The sequence below is a fragment of the Colletotrichum costaricense genome, assembly GCF_030867565.1.
Source record: "Colletotrichum costaricense strain IMI 309622 chromosome Unknown Scaffold_10.1, whole genome shotgun sequence".
Classification (NCBI taxonomy): domain Eukaryota; kingdom Fungi; phylum Ascomycota; class Sordariomycetes; order Glomerellales; family Glomerellaceae; genus Colletotrichum; species Colletotrichum costaricense.
The window spans coordinates 464329-481052 of NW_026848239.1; the positions used below are offsets into that span (position 1 = coordinate 464329).

At 54.1% G+C, this 16724-nt stretch overlaps 7 protein-coding genes across 7 annotated transcripts; 2 read left to right on the forward strand and 5 right to left on the reverse strand.

Moving 5' to 3' along the window:
- Nucleotides 1-609: 609 nt before the first annotated feature.
- On the reverse strand, nt 610-1954 carry CCOS01_09746 (initiation factor 2 subunit family protein; the record flags this gene model as incomplete). Its single annotated transcript, XM_060457903.1, has 4 exons — nt 610-711; nt 789-1659; nt 1717-1783; nt 1876-1954. The coding sequence occupies 4 exons, from the start codon at nt 1952-1954 to the stop codon at nt 610-612; spliced, it is 1119 nt and encodes a 372-aa protein (XP_060311068.1).
- Nucleotides 1955-2812: 858 nt separating this feature from the next.
- On the forward strand, nt 2813-3691 carry CCOS01_09747 (uncharacterized protein; the record flags this gene model as incomplete). The annotated part of the gene is made up of 1 exon (XM_060457904.1): nt 2813-3691. One exon carries the CDS (start codon nt 2813-2815, stop codon nt 3689-3691), a length of 879 nt encoding a protein of 292 aa, XP_060311069.1.
- A 585-nt stretch (nt 3692-4276) lies between these two features.
- On the reverse strand, nt 4277-5302 carry CCOS01_09748 (uncharacterized protein; the record flags this gene model as incomplete). The annotated part of the gene is made up of 1 exon (XM_060457905.1): nt 4277-5302. One exon carries the CDS (start codon nt 5300-5302, stop codon nt 4277-4279), a length of 1026 nt encoding a protein of 341 aa, XP_060311070.1.
- Nucleotides 5303-6123: 821 nt separating this feature from the next.
- On the reverse strand, nt 6124-7302 carry CCOS01_09749 (radical SAM superfamily protein; the record flags this gene model as incomplete). The annotated part of the gene is made up of 2 exons (XM_060457906.1): nt 6124-6899; nt 7008-7302. The coding sequence occupies 2 exons, from the start codon at nt 7300-7302 to the stop codon at nt 6124-6126; spliced, it is 1071 nt and encodes a 356-aa protein (XP_060311071.1).
- Nucleotides 7303-9027: 1725 nt separating this feature from the next.
- CCOS01_09750 (GMC oxidoreductase) lies at nt 9028-11320 on the forward strand (the record flags this gene model as incomplete). Its single annotated transcript, XM_060457907.1, has 7 exons — nt 9028-9211; nt 9274-9566; nt 9637-9766; nt 9819-10084; nt 10155-10368; nt 10434-10520; nt 10575-11320. The coding sequence occupies 7 exons, from the start codon at nt 9028-9030 to the stop codon at nt 11318-11320; spliced, it is 1920 nt and encodes a 639-aa protein (XP_060311072.1).
- Nucleotides 11321-12240: 920 nt separating this feature from the next.
- CCOS01_09751 (ATPase) lies at nt 12241-15238 on the reverse strand (the record flags this gene model as incomplete). Its single annotated transcript, XM_060457908.1, has 2 exons — nt 12241-12697; nt 12765-15238. 2 exons carry the CDS (start codon nt 15236-15238, stop codon nt 12241-12243), a joined length of 2931 nt encoding a protein of 976 aa, XP_060311073.1.
- A 545-nt stretch (nt 15239-15783) lies between these two features.
- Nucleotides 15784-16640, reverse strand: CCOS01_09752 (HIT domain-containing protein; the record flags this gene model as incomplete). Its single annotated transcript, XM_060457909.1, has 2 exons — nt 15784-16335; nt 16524-16640. 2 exons carry the CDS (start codon nt 16638-16640, stop codon nt 15784-15786), a joined length of 669 nt encoding a protein of 222 aa, XP_060311074.1.
- Nucleotides 16641-16724: the final 84 nt, after the last annotated feature.

Sequence of the window (16724 nt, forward strand, 5' to 3'; positions counted from 1 at the left end):
GCGTCAGGTAAAGTGAGGTAAGGTACCTTGGGTACGGTGCGAGACGTCCGCCTCGCAGGAGTCTTGGTTGCATACTCTCGTATATTTGAGCAGGTCATTTGGTGAGAGTTCATTCCGTGTACACTGCGCGTATGCGCTGTGAACGCAGGTAGTAAGTAATGATTGGAAATTTGAACCTTTTATTTCTTCCTCACTCTATTTCGAGTTCTAAAAAGGGCATTTCTTGCCGACAAGTCTCTCCCGTCCCGTGGTCAGCAGGACAGTTTCTCCGGCAAGGCGCCTGCATCTATTCAAGTGATAGGTACCTTATACCTGCCCGATTCACGGTCATACTACCTGCCGCTGCCAAGAGCATTTTGGCCAAGCAGCCTTGATCGGCCAATTCCCTTACCATGCGCCTGGCCATCGGACTCTGGCATTGAGACGCCGCTCTCTATCGCCGGCGAGACTTCTCTTCGTCTCCACAATCCGGACCCCGGCATGTCTACGGCCGGCCCCAAGTGGGCATCAAGGCCCACGTTCTCATCATTTGCGATCGTGGAGAGTCTCCGAATTTTGAAACATTTGAAAATCCTAGGCGGGTATATATGTGTTGTTTTGTAGGGGAAGTCAACCGTTCAAGCTACCATAGATGTCGAGGAGCTGCTCAAACACGTAGCTGGGTAGCTTGACACCATTTTCTGTCACGAGGTTGGAAATGAAATCAGGGGGCTTATGACAATTTTGTCAGCAATTATGATCAAGTCTGAAAATGAGGAATGTGGGATTGTGGGTGTGATAAAACTCACAGTGTAGTCTACCGCATCCTCAGGCTGCTCGCTGGCACCGTCCGTCCGGAAGTCCAAGACGTGCTGCTGGAAACCGAGATCCCGCTGGTCCAGAGGCACCTTGCGCACAAACTTGTGGGACTCGGCGGCAACGTAGAAGGGCAGACCGGCCTGCTTTGCCAGCTTGGCGATCTGATAGGTGCCCATCCGCGAGATGATACCGCCGTTCTGCGTGACGGCCTCGGCGCCGACAAAGACCATGTGGACCTGGCGCAGCAAGCCGAGGACGTGGGCGACGGCGGGCTCGGCGATCTCGGCGACGGGAATGCCCTTGTCGCGGAGCTCCTTGACGACGCGGTCCGACTCGGCGGGGCGGTGCTCGTCGCGGACGTAGACGACCTTGAAGCGGACACCACCGTCGCCGGACTGGTCTGCGGCGCGGAAGAGCAGGTCGGAGACAGCGCGGGAGGCGCCGTGGGTGAGAACGACCTTGCCGTCGCGGACGAAGCGCCAGCCGGCGTCGGCGATGCGGTCGCGGGCGGCGATGGCGCGGGAGGCGAAGAGGCGGCCGTTGCGGAGGAGGTGGGTGCGGACGGCTTCGAAGGACTGGTAGGGGGAGGGGGCGGCGGCGGCCGAGGCGGATGCGTTTGCGCCTTCTTGCTGCTTAAGCGAGGAGACGAGGTACTGCAGGAAGAGGTCGGTGCCGGCCTGGAGGGGAACGGGGTTGTTGACGGATGCGTGGAGGGTGTTTGAGGCGCGCTTGACGAGGTCGAGGGTCTCGAAGACGGTGGTTGTGCCCGAGGCGTTGAGGAGGGCGATGAGGGCCTCGATGGCGGCGACGGGTTTTGTCAGGTCTGGGTCCTCGAGGAGGGAGTGATATGTTGAGACGATGCTGTAGGGGAAGAGGGGTTAGCCTTGAAATGGACGTTGAGAGTGGGTTGTGCCGTACTCGATGGCATCACTTGTCTTGATACGGATAGGGATGTCGGTGGAGGACTTTTGGCTGTCGCCAGCTGCTGTAAAGTCACGTTGTCAGTATTGGGTTCCTTTAACGTGACACGTTTGAACGCAAGTAGATTGTCAGGCAGAGAGAAAGGGGGTAGCGCACGTGTCAGGTCGCCGGTGGCCATGGTGATGTATGTGAAGAAGGATTCGATTCGGAAGATGGGCAAGGCCCTGCGCAGCATGCAACTCGTGCGCTGGTTTCGGTGTCGTCAGTGCTGCTGACAGCGGTCGCCGAGAAGATTGTAGGATATCGGTAGTGTGGTTAGAGGGGAATTGGTGCGAAGTTGGTGGTGGGCCGTTGAGTTGAGAGTCGCGATGGCGGGGTTTGGCGTTGAAGCTCTGGGAAATTTTGGGCAAAAGGCAGTGACTCAATTCCCACGGGCCACGAGTGACCGAATGGAGCTTGCCGTTGCGCCCACGCCCAAAGGGATTGATGGCTCTGATTTGGCGGGGTAATTAGGAGGGGCTCTTCTTAGGTTCACCACCAGAAGCTCCGATATGGATCTACCTGATACCATACGTCATCTACACGTATCTCACAAGTACCCACCTATCTACTCCGGAGCCTTCCAGGTCGCCCTCCGAGCCCGTACGCAAGGTGCACACCTCCGTCTAGGCCCCCCGTCGGTCCAGGGTCCTTACAACACCACAGAAATAGCGGTCTCATCGCCCTGTATCGTCACCGTCACCCTGAAAGCATCCCACTACCGACAGCGGGGTCCCCTCCACTCCCGAAACACTGACACCACCCAATGCCCAGCTAATCAAGCTCCCGTCCTTGTAAGCCTTCATCTCCCCCCTCCCCTGAATACAAGCAAGCAATTCAACCCCGTTCTCTCTTCCCTCTGCTTCTTTTCTCCATCATGAAGCTTCTTCTACCTCTACAAGACCGAGACACCCGTAGAAGCTCCCAAGCACATCTTCTTACCCCTCCCTGACAGTAATTGAAGCTATATTCCTCTCCATCAACATAACCTTCACCACCAACACCTCATCTACAACTCCATCACAGTTGTTCCGCACACAAAGAACACAACACAATGGAACAACTCGATCCCACAACAGGCAACCCCCTCCCAGCCGACGCTATCCAGCGCATCCTCTTCATCGCCTCCGGCGCCCACGTCTACAACATCCCGCCCCTCACCTCGAACAAGGGCTACACCGCCGCCGGCTGGACCGACCGCCAAATCTTCACCGCGCGCCTCCGCGTTCTCGAAACAGCCTGGGAGACCACCGCCGCCGCCCGCCCTACTCCAGTAGGCGTAGGCTCCGCCGTCGTCCCCGTGGCCCCCGGCGCACCCGCAGGCATAACCTCGAAAGAGAACCACATCAAGGTCGACATCGTCCTCGAGGACCCCTCCAACGGCCAGCTCTTCGCCGCCGCGCCCTACACCTCCATCAACGCCGTCGAGCCCGTGCTCGACTCGTCGCGCTTCTTCGCGGTGCGCGTCATGGACGGGCAGGGCCGGAAGGCGGTGCTGGGCGTCGGCTTCGAGGAGCGCAGCGAGGCGTTCGACTTCGGCGTCGCGCTGCAGGAGGCGCAGAAGAGTCTGGGTTTGCTGGACGCCAGCCACGCCAAGCAGGCTGCTGAGAATAGCAAGCGCGCCGAGGAGGAGAAGAATAAGGATTACAGTCTCAAGGAGGGCGAGACCATCACCATCAACTTTGGCGGGTCAAAGATTGGGCGCCGGGCGAGGACCGAGTCCGGGTCCGAGATCCCCGGCGGAGGAGCGGGAGGGTTGCAGGGGTTCTCTCTTCCGCCGCCGCCGAGCGCGCCTAAGAGCAGCGGTGGTGCTGGTAGCTTCGGATTGCCGCCGCCTCCGAGCGCTGCCAATATCCGAGACAAGAAGAGGGAGAACAGGAAATCCGCACAAGACCTGGGTTTCGACGACGGCCAGTTTGGAGAGTTTGCGTAAGGGGCTGGCTGGCTGCCGCGGAGTGTCTGTCACGCACGAGCTGAACGAATGCTACGAGGTAGCTTCGCTTTCATAGTTGGCAACAAAAGAGGAAAAATAGCAAAAGCTCAGCCCCCTACAAGAGGAGGCTTACGAAAGATCCGAGCTACACCTCATGCGAAATGAGGCTCGGATTTTTACAAGAGAAAGCCGGGACTCGAACCCGGGACCCATGGAAGCGGGGCAATTCAGACGAGGACATTCCCCGCCACGCCATGGGCCTTGGTGACAGTATCAAACAAATTTGTTTGTTATAGAGGCATGGTGGCAGGTGATTGGCGGTGAATGAGTGAGACTGGATGCGTTGGTGACGGTTGTGGTATATTCATGGCCAGGAATAAACACAAAACTCTAAAAAGAGGCACGTCGAGGAGTTTGGAGGCGGCCCTTGTTTGATGATTATAGTAAAAAAGATTCCCTACCCTGCTTTATTGCAATTACCATCTATCTGCCTACTCCCTGGATGAGATACGAGAACACAAAAAGCACACACAGGCTGGGCTCATCTACTTGCGCCTGTCTGCCGTACAACCATGCTTCGGGTAGTTAGTTCTGATAGACCTGCGATACTGGCTCGTTTTCCTTTTCGCCTGGTCTGCGTAGCCCCTCAACCCCTGGCCAGAGACTTTTCAACGAGGGTAGACTACTTCTTCTGCCCGATGTCGGAGTTTCAATCTCCTGGCTTGATTCCTGGTCCTGGCCTTTGATACCATCCTGCCGCGGATCCCCCGCCCTCAACCCATAAACAAATTGTAAGCCATGATTCCCCAACTTTTCCGCAAGAACCTCAGGATGTTGACCAAAATCGGCCCATGATCCAGCTGGCCTTGTATCATACACCTCATACCAATGCTCTCCAAAGCGAGGAGCCGCTACGTCCCACGTATTGTATACCGGATGACATCCCGCGGGAAAGAATACCGGGGAGGCCGCGTTCAGTGGCGTCGGTATCATCGATGTTACATCGGACGGTGTTGTAGCATGAGCGGAAGCACTGGGTGAATCGACGGACCACCATGCGTATCTTCTCTCGTAGAGTTCGTGTTGTATTTGCATCCAGGTCTCGTGGCTCTGAAGCTCCACGTAGATATCGCCGAGCCGCAGGAGAATGATCTTCTTTTGTGCCGTGGCATCGACGATCTTGCTCTTGAGCAGAGCTATCTTCTTTCTTGCCTTGCGGCGCTCGTCAGAGGGCAACCCACTGTCAACATTCTCCTGGAGGATCGACAGCCTTCGCATGAGGTTAATCTCGCGTTCGCCCTGTTTGCTCAATGAATCCATCAGATATGCCTTTTCCATGTATAATTGTTCGAAAGAAAGCGGTGATGCTGCAGTAGACCATCCAGAATCCGGTTCGGTGGTCGTGTTGACACTGGCTCTTGGATTCGGGCGACCGAGTCTCAGGGCGGCCAGGAGTGGTGATGGTACTGCCGGAGTACAAAGTATTCGTGATCCTCTGAGGCATAACAGGTCTGGGGAGTTGGTCGAGGCCGAGTCATCGGACGATGTTGTAGAATCTTGATTCTTGATGTTGGAAGGAACGAAGACTGGAGCTTCGACATGCTGATTCATGATGAGGGGCAAAGACAAACAACGGTACTAGTGTCGACAAGATTGTCTCTCGAGAGAGAACAGTTGGTCCTGTTCGATCAGATATAGGCTATAACCGATGAGAGTCGACTCCGACTGTGTCCCGATCTGGCAAATTCGAGACAAAGGGTAGGTTAGGGGTTCAGAAGTATGAGGCCCCTTCGCCGCGACATCCTCATATCCGAGACCGAAAGCTCTAATCGAACTTGATGAAGCAAAGATGCAGTGAGCAAGGGAAATCCCGATTTAGCCTGGTACGTCTGAGAGAGAGCAGGCATTCGGCAAACAAGATGGCGCAGTTGAAGCTCCGGTGCGATCTGTGCTTCCAAACAATACCTGAATGCGCAGCAGATGCGGCTTGCTAATGAAGTATGCATGGCAGATCTGCCCATCTGCTTGCACTTGCAAATAGATATGGGCAATTTGGCCTGTATGTTCGTCAGCCCAATAGTTCTCAAACGTAGACTTGAGGTGAATGAACGGCTTAAGAGCTACTGAAACACAGTTGTGGATCTAAACATTAATATGAGGACCACACGATTATAGAGGGTACTATGCCAGCACTGATGCGATTGGTAGCAAAACAACCACGTCACTCACGTAGCTGTAGTTGTTGACGCCATCATAAAAACGGACGGGCTGTTGGTATAATCCAGACGAGCATCCCTGCTAGAGAGGTCTGGGTCGCCATACATCTGCGGCCGTCCTACCCGTGCAGGGGCATCCTACTTTCTTGAGGGAGCAAATTCAAGCCTGCCGTAAAAGCACCTACTATCGTTACTTTTGATGTAAGGGATTTCTTTTCAGATGTTGAAGCCGTCGTGCCGAGGAGGATCGCAGAACCGCCAAAGACCAGCCGCTTCCGCAGCCTTTCGGACCGAGGACACCTCGTCTCCCGATACGGCTCGGTTGATTTCGCTATAGCGGACCTCATCGTCCTGGGTGTCGGTGCTCTTTTTGTTGCGTCTCTTAGACTTGCCAACGTGCGCGTCTGGGTGATACTGCTCCATAATGTTGACGAAGCAATCTCTGGAAACTTCCTCTGCCAAGAACTGCATTATGCGATGTCCCTCTTGTTTCTTTCCGGGCATGACAAGATGGCGAACTAGGAGACCGCTCTTGGCGATGCCATCTCCAGTAAAGCACAGGTCACCGACCTGATTGTGCATTGCTTTAATGCTCTCGCGAGCCGTGGCGGCATAGTCGTCTGCCTTGAGCAACCGCTTGGATGTTGCCGACTCCCATACCTTGAAGTCAGGTAAATAGATGTCTACCAAGCCATCAAGCAGCTCCAAAGACGCTAACGAATCAAAGCTGGAGGTATTGTAGATGATTGGCACTCGCAGGCCCAGCTCCTTCGCATGCAGTATGCTGAGGACAACCTGGGGAACAACATGTTCCGGGGTGATGAGGTTGATGTTGTGAACACGGCCGATTTGCTGTAGCTTAACGTACCATTCACCCAGCTCCTCGGGTGTCAAGTCTTGGCCGTTGCGCTGATGTGCAATGTCATGATTTTGGCAGAATACGCAACGCAGATTGCAACCCGAGAAGAATACGGCGCCACTGCCATTGTGGCCTTGGACGCAAGGTTCTAGATTAGATTATGGTCAGTCCAAACGATCTCGCAGAACCTCTGAGAGGTTGAGAAAAGACGTTGGATGCGATGGAGAGGTTTGCTCCAGACCTTCACCAAAATGCGGAGCAATCACGTTGACCTTGGTGTCATTGCCAATCAGACACATTCCAGTCGTCTCGAAACGATTGACACCGCAAAGTCGCGGACAGAGGTTGCACTTGGAGAGATGGGCGTAGGCCTTTGATCGCTTTTTGGATTCATCGATGGAGGTCAATGCCATGTAACGGGGCGTATAATCGTCTAGGAGGAACGGGGGCGCAAGGTGTAGGTAGCGGACAGCGCCCGCCATGCTCCGGCGAAAGACGTCGTGTCTGCTTGTGATGGTTCGTCTCAACATGCTCATCTTTAAGTCTGGAGATAGCAGTCTGAGGTGTAAGGTAAACGATGGAAACATTTCTTGCGTCACAGGACGATTGGAAGGAGGAGAGGTGACATTACTTCATGTGTCGTTCTATTGGCCCAAACGCCTGAAGGTGGGTCCTCTCCCGATCACCCATCGTCCGACTGCGAAGGAACTGTCCGTCCGCGCCGTCCTAGGTACTGTCCCTTCCGTGCAACCTCGTCGCAGATCTTCCTTCCCGCGTATTTCCTTCCAAATTTGCCATTCAAACGTTGAAAATCTTCTCAAGGAAATGATCCAAACTCCTGCAAGACCTACAGACAATGCCAAAGTCCAATCCACGTTTCCGCATTGAGACAATGGTTGACTTGGCGATTTCGAGAGGCCCTAGCCATCGCCGATGTCTATCTCTCCAATTATCGCATGACAGAAGCTCGCACTTGTACCATGGGCTATGGTAACGCCCGAATATCTGGTACTGCTTTAAGTTTGATGGATCTGGAAATGGTATACAGCCATCTTCTCTTTATTTGAGAAAAAGAAGAAGCGCCTCAGCGTTGAAGCCGTGAGGGTCGTGCGTGTATGAGTATCAGCACTTCTTTTCCTAGGTTTATCTTTGCCCATCATTTCGAAATGTAGTTTCGCCGAATCGTCTTGATCTTGAAGCTGGCCATGCTGCAGGGATCTCTATTCAGCTCTACATCAGGCTCCGGCTTCCGTGATAATCGACATAACACCACCCGAGGAGATGGCCCGACTAGATGGGCCCGTTTTTGCTTTTCAATCGATCCCCTGAGGGACTTTCCCCAGTATTGAAGCTGGATCTACGAAGATGCCGAAGATTTCAAGTGATTTCAGCTGGAGTCTTGCGCATGAAACAGCGAATGATCAGAGTCAGATATAGCAAACATCATCGACAAATTTGAAATGTCCAACAGGACGGTACGCCAAAAAATTAGCCCGCCGTGAAAGCCGATGGCTTGTGACGATCGACGGTTTGATTGCGCGAGCTGAGTCAACTTCAGATGAAGGAGGGGCAGCTGTCGGAATAAGAAAGTTGAGTCTCTCTGCAAAACAGTCTTCTATGAGTCTCTACGCTGTGGAATAGGGCGAAGAAGAAGGACTCGCGAGCTAGAAGACTTGCAACGCGTTCTAGTGTATTTTCAGACACATTGCTGTGGGTAAGGGAACGCCAAGAATACGAACTCGTAGGTTGAGGTGGTCTCCGCAACTCTCACTTACAACACGATCTCGTGCCACTTTGTGTCTCGCTGGACTGAGGTGCTCCAGATATCTGCGTGGAGTACTCGAGAAACATCATCAAAATGGCAGAAGAAACGAGTTTGGCAATGTAGAATGGATATAATACTTGACGGGATCAAGTCTTTTGGTGCCTAGTCATGCGCTGGTGAGTCCTCAGTGACTCCCTCCTTTCACTCTTTTCTCATTGTCCGTATACATCGTCAACACCGTCAAGGCCGGGCGACTAAGCCTTGCGTCCATTCGTTTGATCAAGACGTTCACTTGGAAGAGCTCTTTCTCACTCTCATTAATCAGGAAGCTTTTGACTTTTTTCCTTTCTCCATTCGCTGATTCGTTGTCAATAATTTCGACTTCATCATCTTTTTTTTTTAAGTGTTCATACACTTTGGAAGGGCATTCATTTTTGAGCCCTGACGACGACGATTCTATTCTTAATATTACCCAGAGCGCGTTTCGACTTCAACCATGATGAATTCGACGCTGGCGCTGCTGGTATTCTTATCTTGGGTGTTGCTTCCCATTTCGAACGCCCTGCACATCACCGACGAGACTATCGACAAGTTCCTCCTCGAAGAATATGACTACATTGTCGTCGGCGGTGGTCTCTCAGGCTTGGTCGTCGCCAACCGCCTGAGCGAGGATAAGAACAGTAAGTCCTTCTCCTTCCTCGTCATCCGCGCGCGGGGTTCGACAAAGCTGACCATACGACAGCGACCGTCCTCGTGATTGAATCTGGCGAGCTCGACGGACGTGAGAGCAGGGTCATCGCGCCCGGGTACATCGGCCTCACACCGCCCTCGCCATACGGCAAGAGCGTCACGACGGCTCCTCAGACGTTCCTCGATGGCAAGACGCGCGGGATCAGCCAGGGCAGAGTCATTGGCGGCGGTTCCGTCACGAATGGCATGTGTTGGACCAGAGGATCGGCAGCGGACTTCGATGCTTGGGAGGAGTTGGGAAATCGAGGATGGGGATGGAAGAGCCTTCTTCCCTATTTCAAGAAGGTGGGTTTGGTGAATTCGCATTTAAATGGCAGTGAACGAACAAGAACTTCAAAACTGACGGGCCATACAGGTTGAGACGTATACCACGAACGTTGATCAAAATACTCAGGACCGCCTCAACATTCACCCAGATATGTCGGTTCATGGCACAGAAGGACCCATCAATGTCGCCTACCCGGAGTACTTTTACAACTCGTCGGGTATGGTCCTCCTACCAAATACTCTGTTTCAATGTACTGATCTTGTCTACAGACCATGTAATTCACGGACTATCAGAGATGGGCATCCACCTCTCGGGCGACCTTAACACGGGCGACCCGACAGGAGCCATGATGGTCCCGTCCAGCATGTCTCCTACCAACCAGACCCGCTCCGATGCAAGAACAGGCTACTTCGATCCGGCCATCTCGCGTTCAAACCTGCACGTCGTCACCGGGCAGACCGCGACGCGTCTCATTGTGGGCTTGCCCGGCTCGCTCGCCAAGGAGGGAACCCGTCGTCGAGTCATTGGGGTTGATGTAAGTCATCATCCGTTCTCCTATGATGGGGTCTCGGATCCATGGCGACCTATTGACTAACTGTCTGTAGTTCTCATCTGAGCCCCTTGGCATCAACAGAACAATTACTACCAAAAGGGAGGTCATCTTGGCTGCCGGCGCGATTCAGTCGCCCACGCTGCTTCAGGTTTCGGGCATTGGTCCCCGCAAAGTCTTGGAGTCATTGAATATCTCTGTACAGATCGACCTGCCAGGTGTCGGAAACAACTTTCAGGATCATCCCATGGCCCAATTTGAATTCGACTGTGAGTCCTGTCGTCATTCTTCTCACTGCCTCGCAAGATGACCATGTAGCTGACTCGAACTACAGACTCCAACTCATCCATTTTCACTTCTCGCGACCTCACCGGCGCCGCCTTCGACAATGCACTCACCACCTTTGTCACAAACCACACCGGTACGTCAATACTCTCAAAACTACTTACACCATCATCTCTAACATTTCCAATAGGCCCTTTGACTGCTCCATTGATCAACACAGTCGCCTTCCCAAGCCTCCAATACCACGCATCCGAATGGAAACCCCTCCTCCAGCACGCCGCAAACCAGTCCTCCTTCACCTTTCTCCCGCTCGACACGCCACCCACGGTACAATCCGGCTACACCCGCCAAAAGAGCCTCGTCCTCGCCCACTTAGCCCGCCCGGACGTCGGCGCCTACGAGCTCCTCGCCGCCTCCTGGGGCCAAATGTCTATCGCCAACCAGAAGCCCCTATCTCGCGGCACCGTCTGCCCCCGCTCAGCCTCAATCTTTGACGGACCCGTGGTTGACCCTCGTTATTGTGCCGACCCTCTCGACTGCAAAATCATCCGTCTCGGCCTACAACTCATCCAACGCCTCATGCGCACGGAGGCAATGACGCCTCTCCAGCCCGTCGTGGAGGATCCGCGTTTGAACTCGACGGACGAGACGGAGCTCATGGCGGCGCTGAAGCCGCTCGTCGGCACCGAGTATCACCCCAGCGGTACGACGAGCATGATGCCGCTGGAGCTGGGCGGGGTCGTGGACGCGGAGCTGATGGTGTACGGGACGTGCAACCTGCGCGTTGTCGATGCCGGGATCATGCCGCTTGTTCCGGGGGCGCATATTCAGGCTGCTGTGTATGCTGTTGCCGAGAAGGCTGCGGATATCATCAAGGCTGCTGCGGGCGGACCGGACTTGTGTCATTTTGGTCGGCCGGAGTGGCCGCCTGTGTAAGGGGCTGGATCGTTGAAGATTGAGGATTGTGGAATGAGTGTGGTGGATCACAGGACAGGATGGCAGAGAGACTATGATTAATTGCACTTCATGATCGATTCAACGTCGACAGTAATGATAATCAGGCGGTCGATCGATCATATTAACTGACTATTGGTTGACTGAAATAACCATTGTTCTCGTGGTGACCCTGAGACATAAGCTCAAAACCGCCACCACAATGCCGCAATCACCAAGATACCTATGAAAGAGGGACAAAAAGAGTTCACCCCCCCGGTGCTGAACTGAGGGCTACATCTCTTGGTGCTCATGCTGGGATTCGAACTCGGGTACTATCGTATGCGCTAAGCCTGTCGTCGAGTAGGCTGGTTGGTGTAGATAATTGATTGTTGACCATTAACCACTCCACCACCCAGCCAGTTTGACCTGACCCGTCGACCTAGACGGGCGCCTGCTGGCTGGTGACAGGATTGGGATTGAGGGGGTATATAAAGGTATACGCTGGGCAGGCGAGACCGGAATACTCGTGCGTCTGGCCGTACCTGCCTTACACTGACTACGCTGTGTATACCGTATACGCTCCTCAAAGCTTTGCACGCCAGTCCGAAGAGCGATCTATCTTGCGGACACATGAGCTGTTACTTTACTTTCTTGTGGTCTGGTAGAAAATCAACGCCAAATGAAAGCTGCATGAAGGAGTGTTGAAGCCCATCATCAACGGTCCAGGATTTCTACTCGGCCCTAGACGTGTCAGAGATGCAGAGTGTCGCAGATATCACTCTAATACCCGACCTTGACGCAAAGCAAAGTACTGACGATGCGTAAACAACCAAGACTTGAATGAATGTAGGAATCGGACTCAATTATATTCATCACAACCCCATATCTAGTCCAAAGAAAGAGACCGCCTTGGCCCCCGCCTACAAATCCTTCATAAACTCCAGCAACGAAATCGGCTTCCTGACAGCATTATTCAATCCTTCATGGTACGTAACCCAGACCTTGTTATCACTCTTCCCGCCCTCGTGATGATCGTGCGTCTTCTTCCTCTTGGCGTTGCCATCCATCTCGCCCAGCGGTCTTGCAGGAATCACACGCCCGAAAAAGTCCTTCTTCACGCTCGACGCGAGGATCCTCTCCTGCTCCTTGATCATATTCTCCTTATTCGCCTGTTGTTGCTGCTGCGAAGGTGTATCCTCTGCCCCTCCCAGTGGTCCACCAACCTTGAAGCGCGCCTGGCGGGCCGCGGCTTCGCGTAAGATAATGGTCTTTTGTAGTTCCTGGTCTAGCACCTGGCGGACGGCGTATCGGGTCGGTGCTTGGCTGGAGAGTATCAGGTTCCCTGCCGTCTCGTACACCGCGAGGGCATCGAGATCACTATTTGGGACTTTGTTAGCAGAATTCCCACCAAAAAGTAGTTCACAAGAGGAGAATAGTAACTCACGGTTCCATGCGGTACACCCACTGCGGCCCCCTATTAACCAACGAATCCGTCTCGATCTTGCCCTTCTGCATCTCGATCCCGACCTCCGCCATAATCTCCGCCGCCCGCTTGACCATGATCTTCTCCGTCTCTTTCCGCACGCTAGCCGTGCTGATGCCGCTGCCGCCAATGACTACCGGCTTGACGTCCGGCGACACCATCCGGACCAAGTACGGCATGAACTCGGTCGAGATGTCTTCAGCGCTCCGGAAGGACCGCCCCAGCGTGGGCGTAAGCTGCGCCTGGATGGCCTGGAGCATGGCCCTGTTCTGCTTCTGCGCTTCAAAAGCGGCATAATCAGCTCGGGGGCCCGAGAACGGCACGGGAGGCTCGCTGTCCTCCTCTGCGGCGCCCCACTTTTTGTCGTAGCCTTTGTTGACTTGATGTCGCTTGGACGAGGCGAACAAGCTGTGGCAGGCCAAGATCGGTTGGCTCAGGTACGGCGCCAATTCCCACTCCTGGCTTCCAAATGTGCGTGACGAGCAGGTGTCGAGAAAGTTCATCCAGTCGTACGCCGCATTCGGCTTTGAGAGGAACGAGTCGTCGTTAAATTCTCGGTTTGGGTACTCCAGGAAGACGTCTGTCATGACGCGCTCGACCTCTCCGCTGGTGTCAATCATGTGTCGCAACCGCTCCATTGCGTTCTTCTTGTGATACTCCGCAAAGCCCAACTGAGCCTTGGGTTGCTCGTGCTGGTTCTTGAAGTTTTGTGATGTATCAAGGGCTTGTTTCGGGAAGCCGCCGCCTTCTTGAAAGACGCGTGACACAATGTCCTTTGCACTCCCTCTCCCGAGCCCTCTAGCTCCTCCAGCGCCTTCTGTAAGGTCGTGCATCACGTTTTGGTCTAGCCATTGCCTTGTCAAGCGCTCATTGAAGCCGGCGGCAGCCCTGAAGCGCCCGGCAACCCATTCGCCAACGACCATGACTCCTCGAAGATCGCCCTCAGCTCCGCTCTCCGCGCCACGCTTTGCATCGATGCCGCTCGTCATACCCCAAGCGGCTTCACAAACCTTGCGCGCCGCATCCTTCTCACAGGGTATACCCTCCTTGTCGAATACGGTCTTGAGGCGTGTGACGACTGCATCAATGCCCGGCTTGCCGACGTGGATTACCTCCGCCATGCCCGACTGCCGAAGAGGCCTGAGAGAGGGGTGGTAGACATCGTTGCAGATGAGGATAAGAGGGCGCAGGAGGCGAAAGTCGTCCCCCTTTTTCTTTTTCTTGGAGTACGAGGAATCGGATCCGCCAGCACTATTCTTTTGATCGATGAGTACGAGGTCAATCAAAGCCTTAACGAAACCACCCTCCCCTGAAGCGCCGGATCCACCCACGACACCGTCGACCTCATCAACAATGACGCAAGCCGGTTTGGCAACCTTTTGCTGTACCTCTCCATCTTTGGACTTGACGTTCTCGACAGTCTTGACACTCTCGGTTCCTAGGGACGTTCGTATCCGGTTCTTGACGACGTCTCGGCTGCGGTCGTCGCTGGCGTTGATCTCCATCACTTCGTAGCCCGCTTGTCTCGCACAGACGTGAGCCAGAGTCGTCTTGCCGAGACCCGGTGGTCCCGTCAGCATGAGAATCTTCTTGTGCGGCTTCTCCTCCTCTTGGACCTGTTTCGCGCCTGGCCTTCGTACGATTGGAGCCTTCTTCGCAATACCGGGGAATACGATTGGGTCCCACCGCTTCAGCCAGCGCAGGACCATACGATTTGTACCATCGTCACCGCAAAGATCCAGAAAGTTCTTCGCCCTGTATTTTTCGGTCCACAGGAGGGTCTTCTTTTGAGATTTGCCAGTGTGTGTCGGCTCGACTGACCGCACTGGGACATCACTTTCCTTTCTCTTTGGGCGTGGTTCTGAAGCTTCGCTCTTGGCCTTGTCGATGAGCTCATTGATAGCTATGCCGTAGTATGCGCGCTTAGCTTTTCCCTCCTTTGTCTTGGACCGCGCCGCAATGATGCTTTCGTATGATGCGTTGGCTGTCGGCTTTCGTTGCTTGATTGTGGTAGTTGTCCCGTTACAGGTAGTGAGATTGAAGGTCCTCGAAGATTTGAAGATCGATGGAGTGTCCTGGAGTAATGATGATGCAAGGCTTTGAGGTCGGGCAGGAGGAGGGACATTTCGTGTAGCAACTTCAACACGGTCATTCGTCTTTTCAGGTGCTTGGGCTATCGGCTCGAGGATATCGTCGTCCGATAGGGAGGTTATGGGCGCTGGACGTTGCAAGCGGGCGCTAAAATCGAGGAGTTGCTTTTTCAGGGGAGGCTGCTGCTCATTGTTGTCGTCGGAGTCGGAATCATCGTCAAGAAGGAAACCGCTGTTGACCTTTGGCTTTGATTTCGTCGGGTCAGCCGCCGGGGCCCTTGGGCGTTTCGCTGCGGGCGGTGATGGGCTGGCGGGAAATGTGACGGGTGAAGATGCGCTGGGCATTTTGGAGGAGAGCCCAATTGAGCTCGAACGGTTCAGTTCTCTTGTTTGCTAGTTGCGACGATGTTGAGTGCTGCGCTGAGTGCCTCAATTGCAGTCTGGCAGTTTGGTGTCCCTACAGTGACAATTATTCTTGAGAGGGGAGACGCGACTCGACGCGACGACCCTGGACGCGTTAATGATTTGGTGGGGGGTTCCTGGACTTGCTCCAAGCTCCTTAGTGTACCGTGCTAATTGCGAGCTTGCCGAATCAGGCACTGTCTTCACGATGAGGGAGTAACACGATCTGTAGCTTCCGCTGACTTGATAAGTTACATCCAATTGCTTGGATCATGATATGAAAGACACGCTTTATTCTTCTCTTTCATACTGATGAGTCTTTACCTCATCTCATCAAGATCCAGACTTCTATAGGAGTCTTGTGTCAGGTACCTCGCTCCGCAATGACGCACACTGAGGACCTGAAGCTGAGTTCAAAGTGAGAGCAACTTACAATAATTGGCCTGTGGGAACGCTCAATTCATCGTGATATGGTCGTTGTTCGATATTCAGCTCTCACTCGAAGCTCCCATATCCTTCAATAATTCCCGATACGAGTCCGCCTCAGCCACCATCTCCTCCATACTCCTCGCCTTCCTCATGGCATCCTCAATCCTCGCAAACTTCCCTCCCGCCTCCGGCCTCCTCCCTAACTCCGCATCCCACAACGCGCCACCAACATTGCCATCTTCAGCAGACATCTGCTCATAAATCTCATCTCTCGGCCCTTCCCCATCCTTGCCCGTCTCACCGGGGACGCGCGGGATGATGTGAACGTGGACGTGCGACACCGTCTGCCCCGCGTCGGCGCCGTCCTGGACCGCAATGTTAAACGATCCGGCCTCCGGCGCCGCCGGTTCTGATCTGGACGTGGCGTTGGAGAAGTAGCGACGCGCCAGCATCTTTTGGATGAGCTGTGTCGTCGTGAAGAGGTCCGTCACCTCAGCGGGCTGGAGATCCGTGAGGCGTTTGTGAGCCTGGAGGGGGCAGACGAGGACGTGGCCTGGGAGGAGGGGCTTGAGGTTGACCAGGGCGAAGGAGTGCGCCGTCTTGTAGAAGACCTGGTCTCGTGTTAGTCTATGAGTGTAGCTGTGATGCCCGAGTTCAGGTTTCTTGAAGTTGAAATGAAGTAGTGCCCATGTCGCATCCATAAAACGTGCCCAAAGCAAGATTGTTATGAGATGCCGCAAGGCCAATTTAAGATTGACGCATAACCAGATGTCATTGACTGTGATGAAATGCAACTGACCTGGCTGGTGACCTCAAACGGCCCGAAATGAATCTTGTCTTGAGAGCTCATATTTCGTCGGATATCGAGGGTTTGAGCTCGAAATACCTTCTGTGCCAAAGGCCGTGTCTTAAACATAGCCAATCGTCAACTATGTCAGCGTGATGGAGTCGATTTGTAGCTTCACTAAGAGCAGACTGATTGAGGGCGATCGTTGGTGGA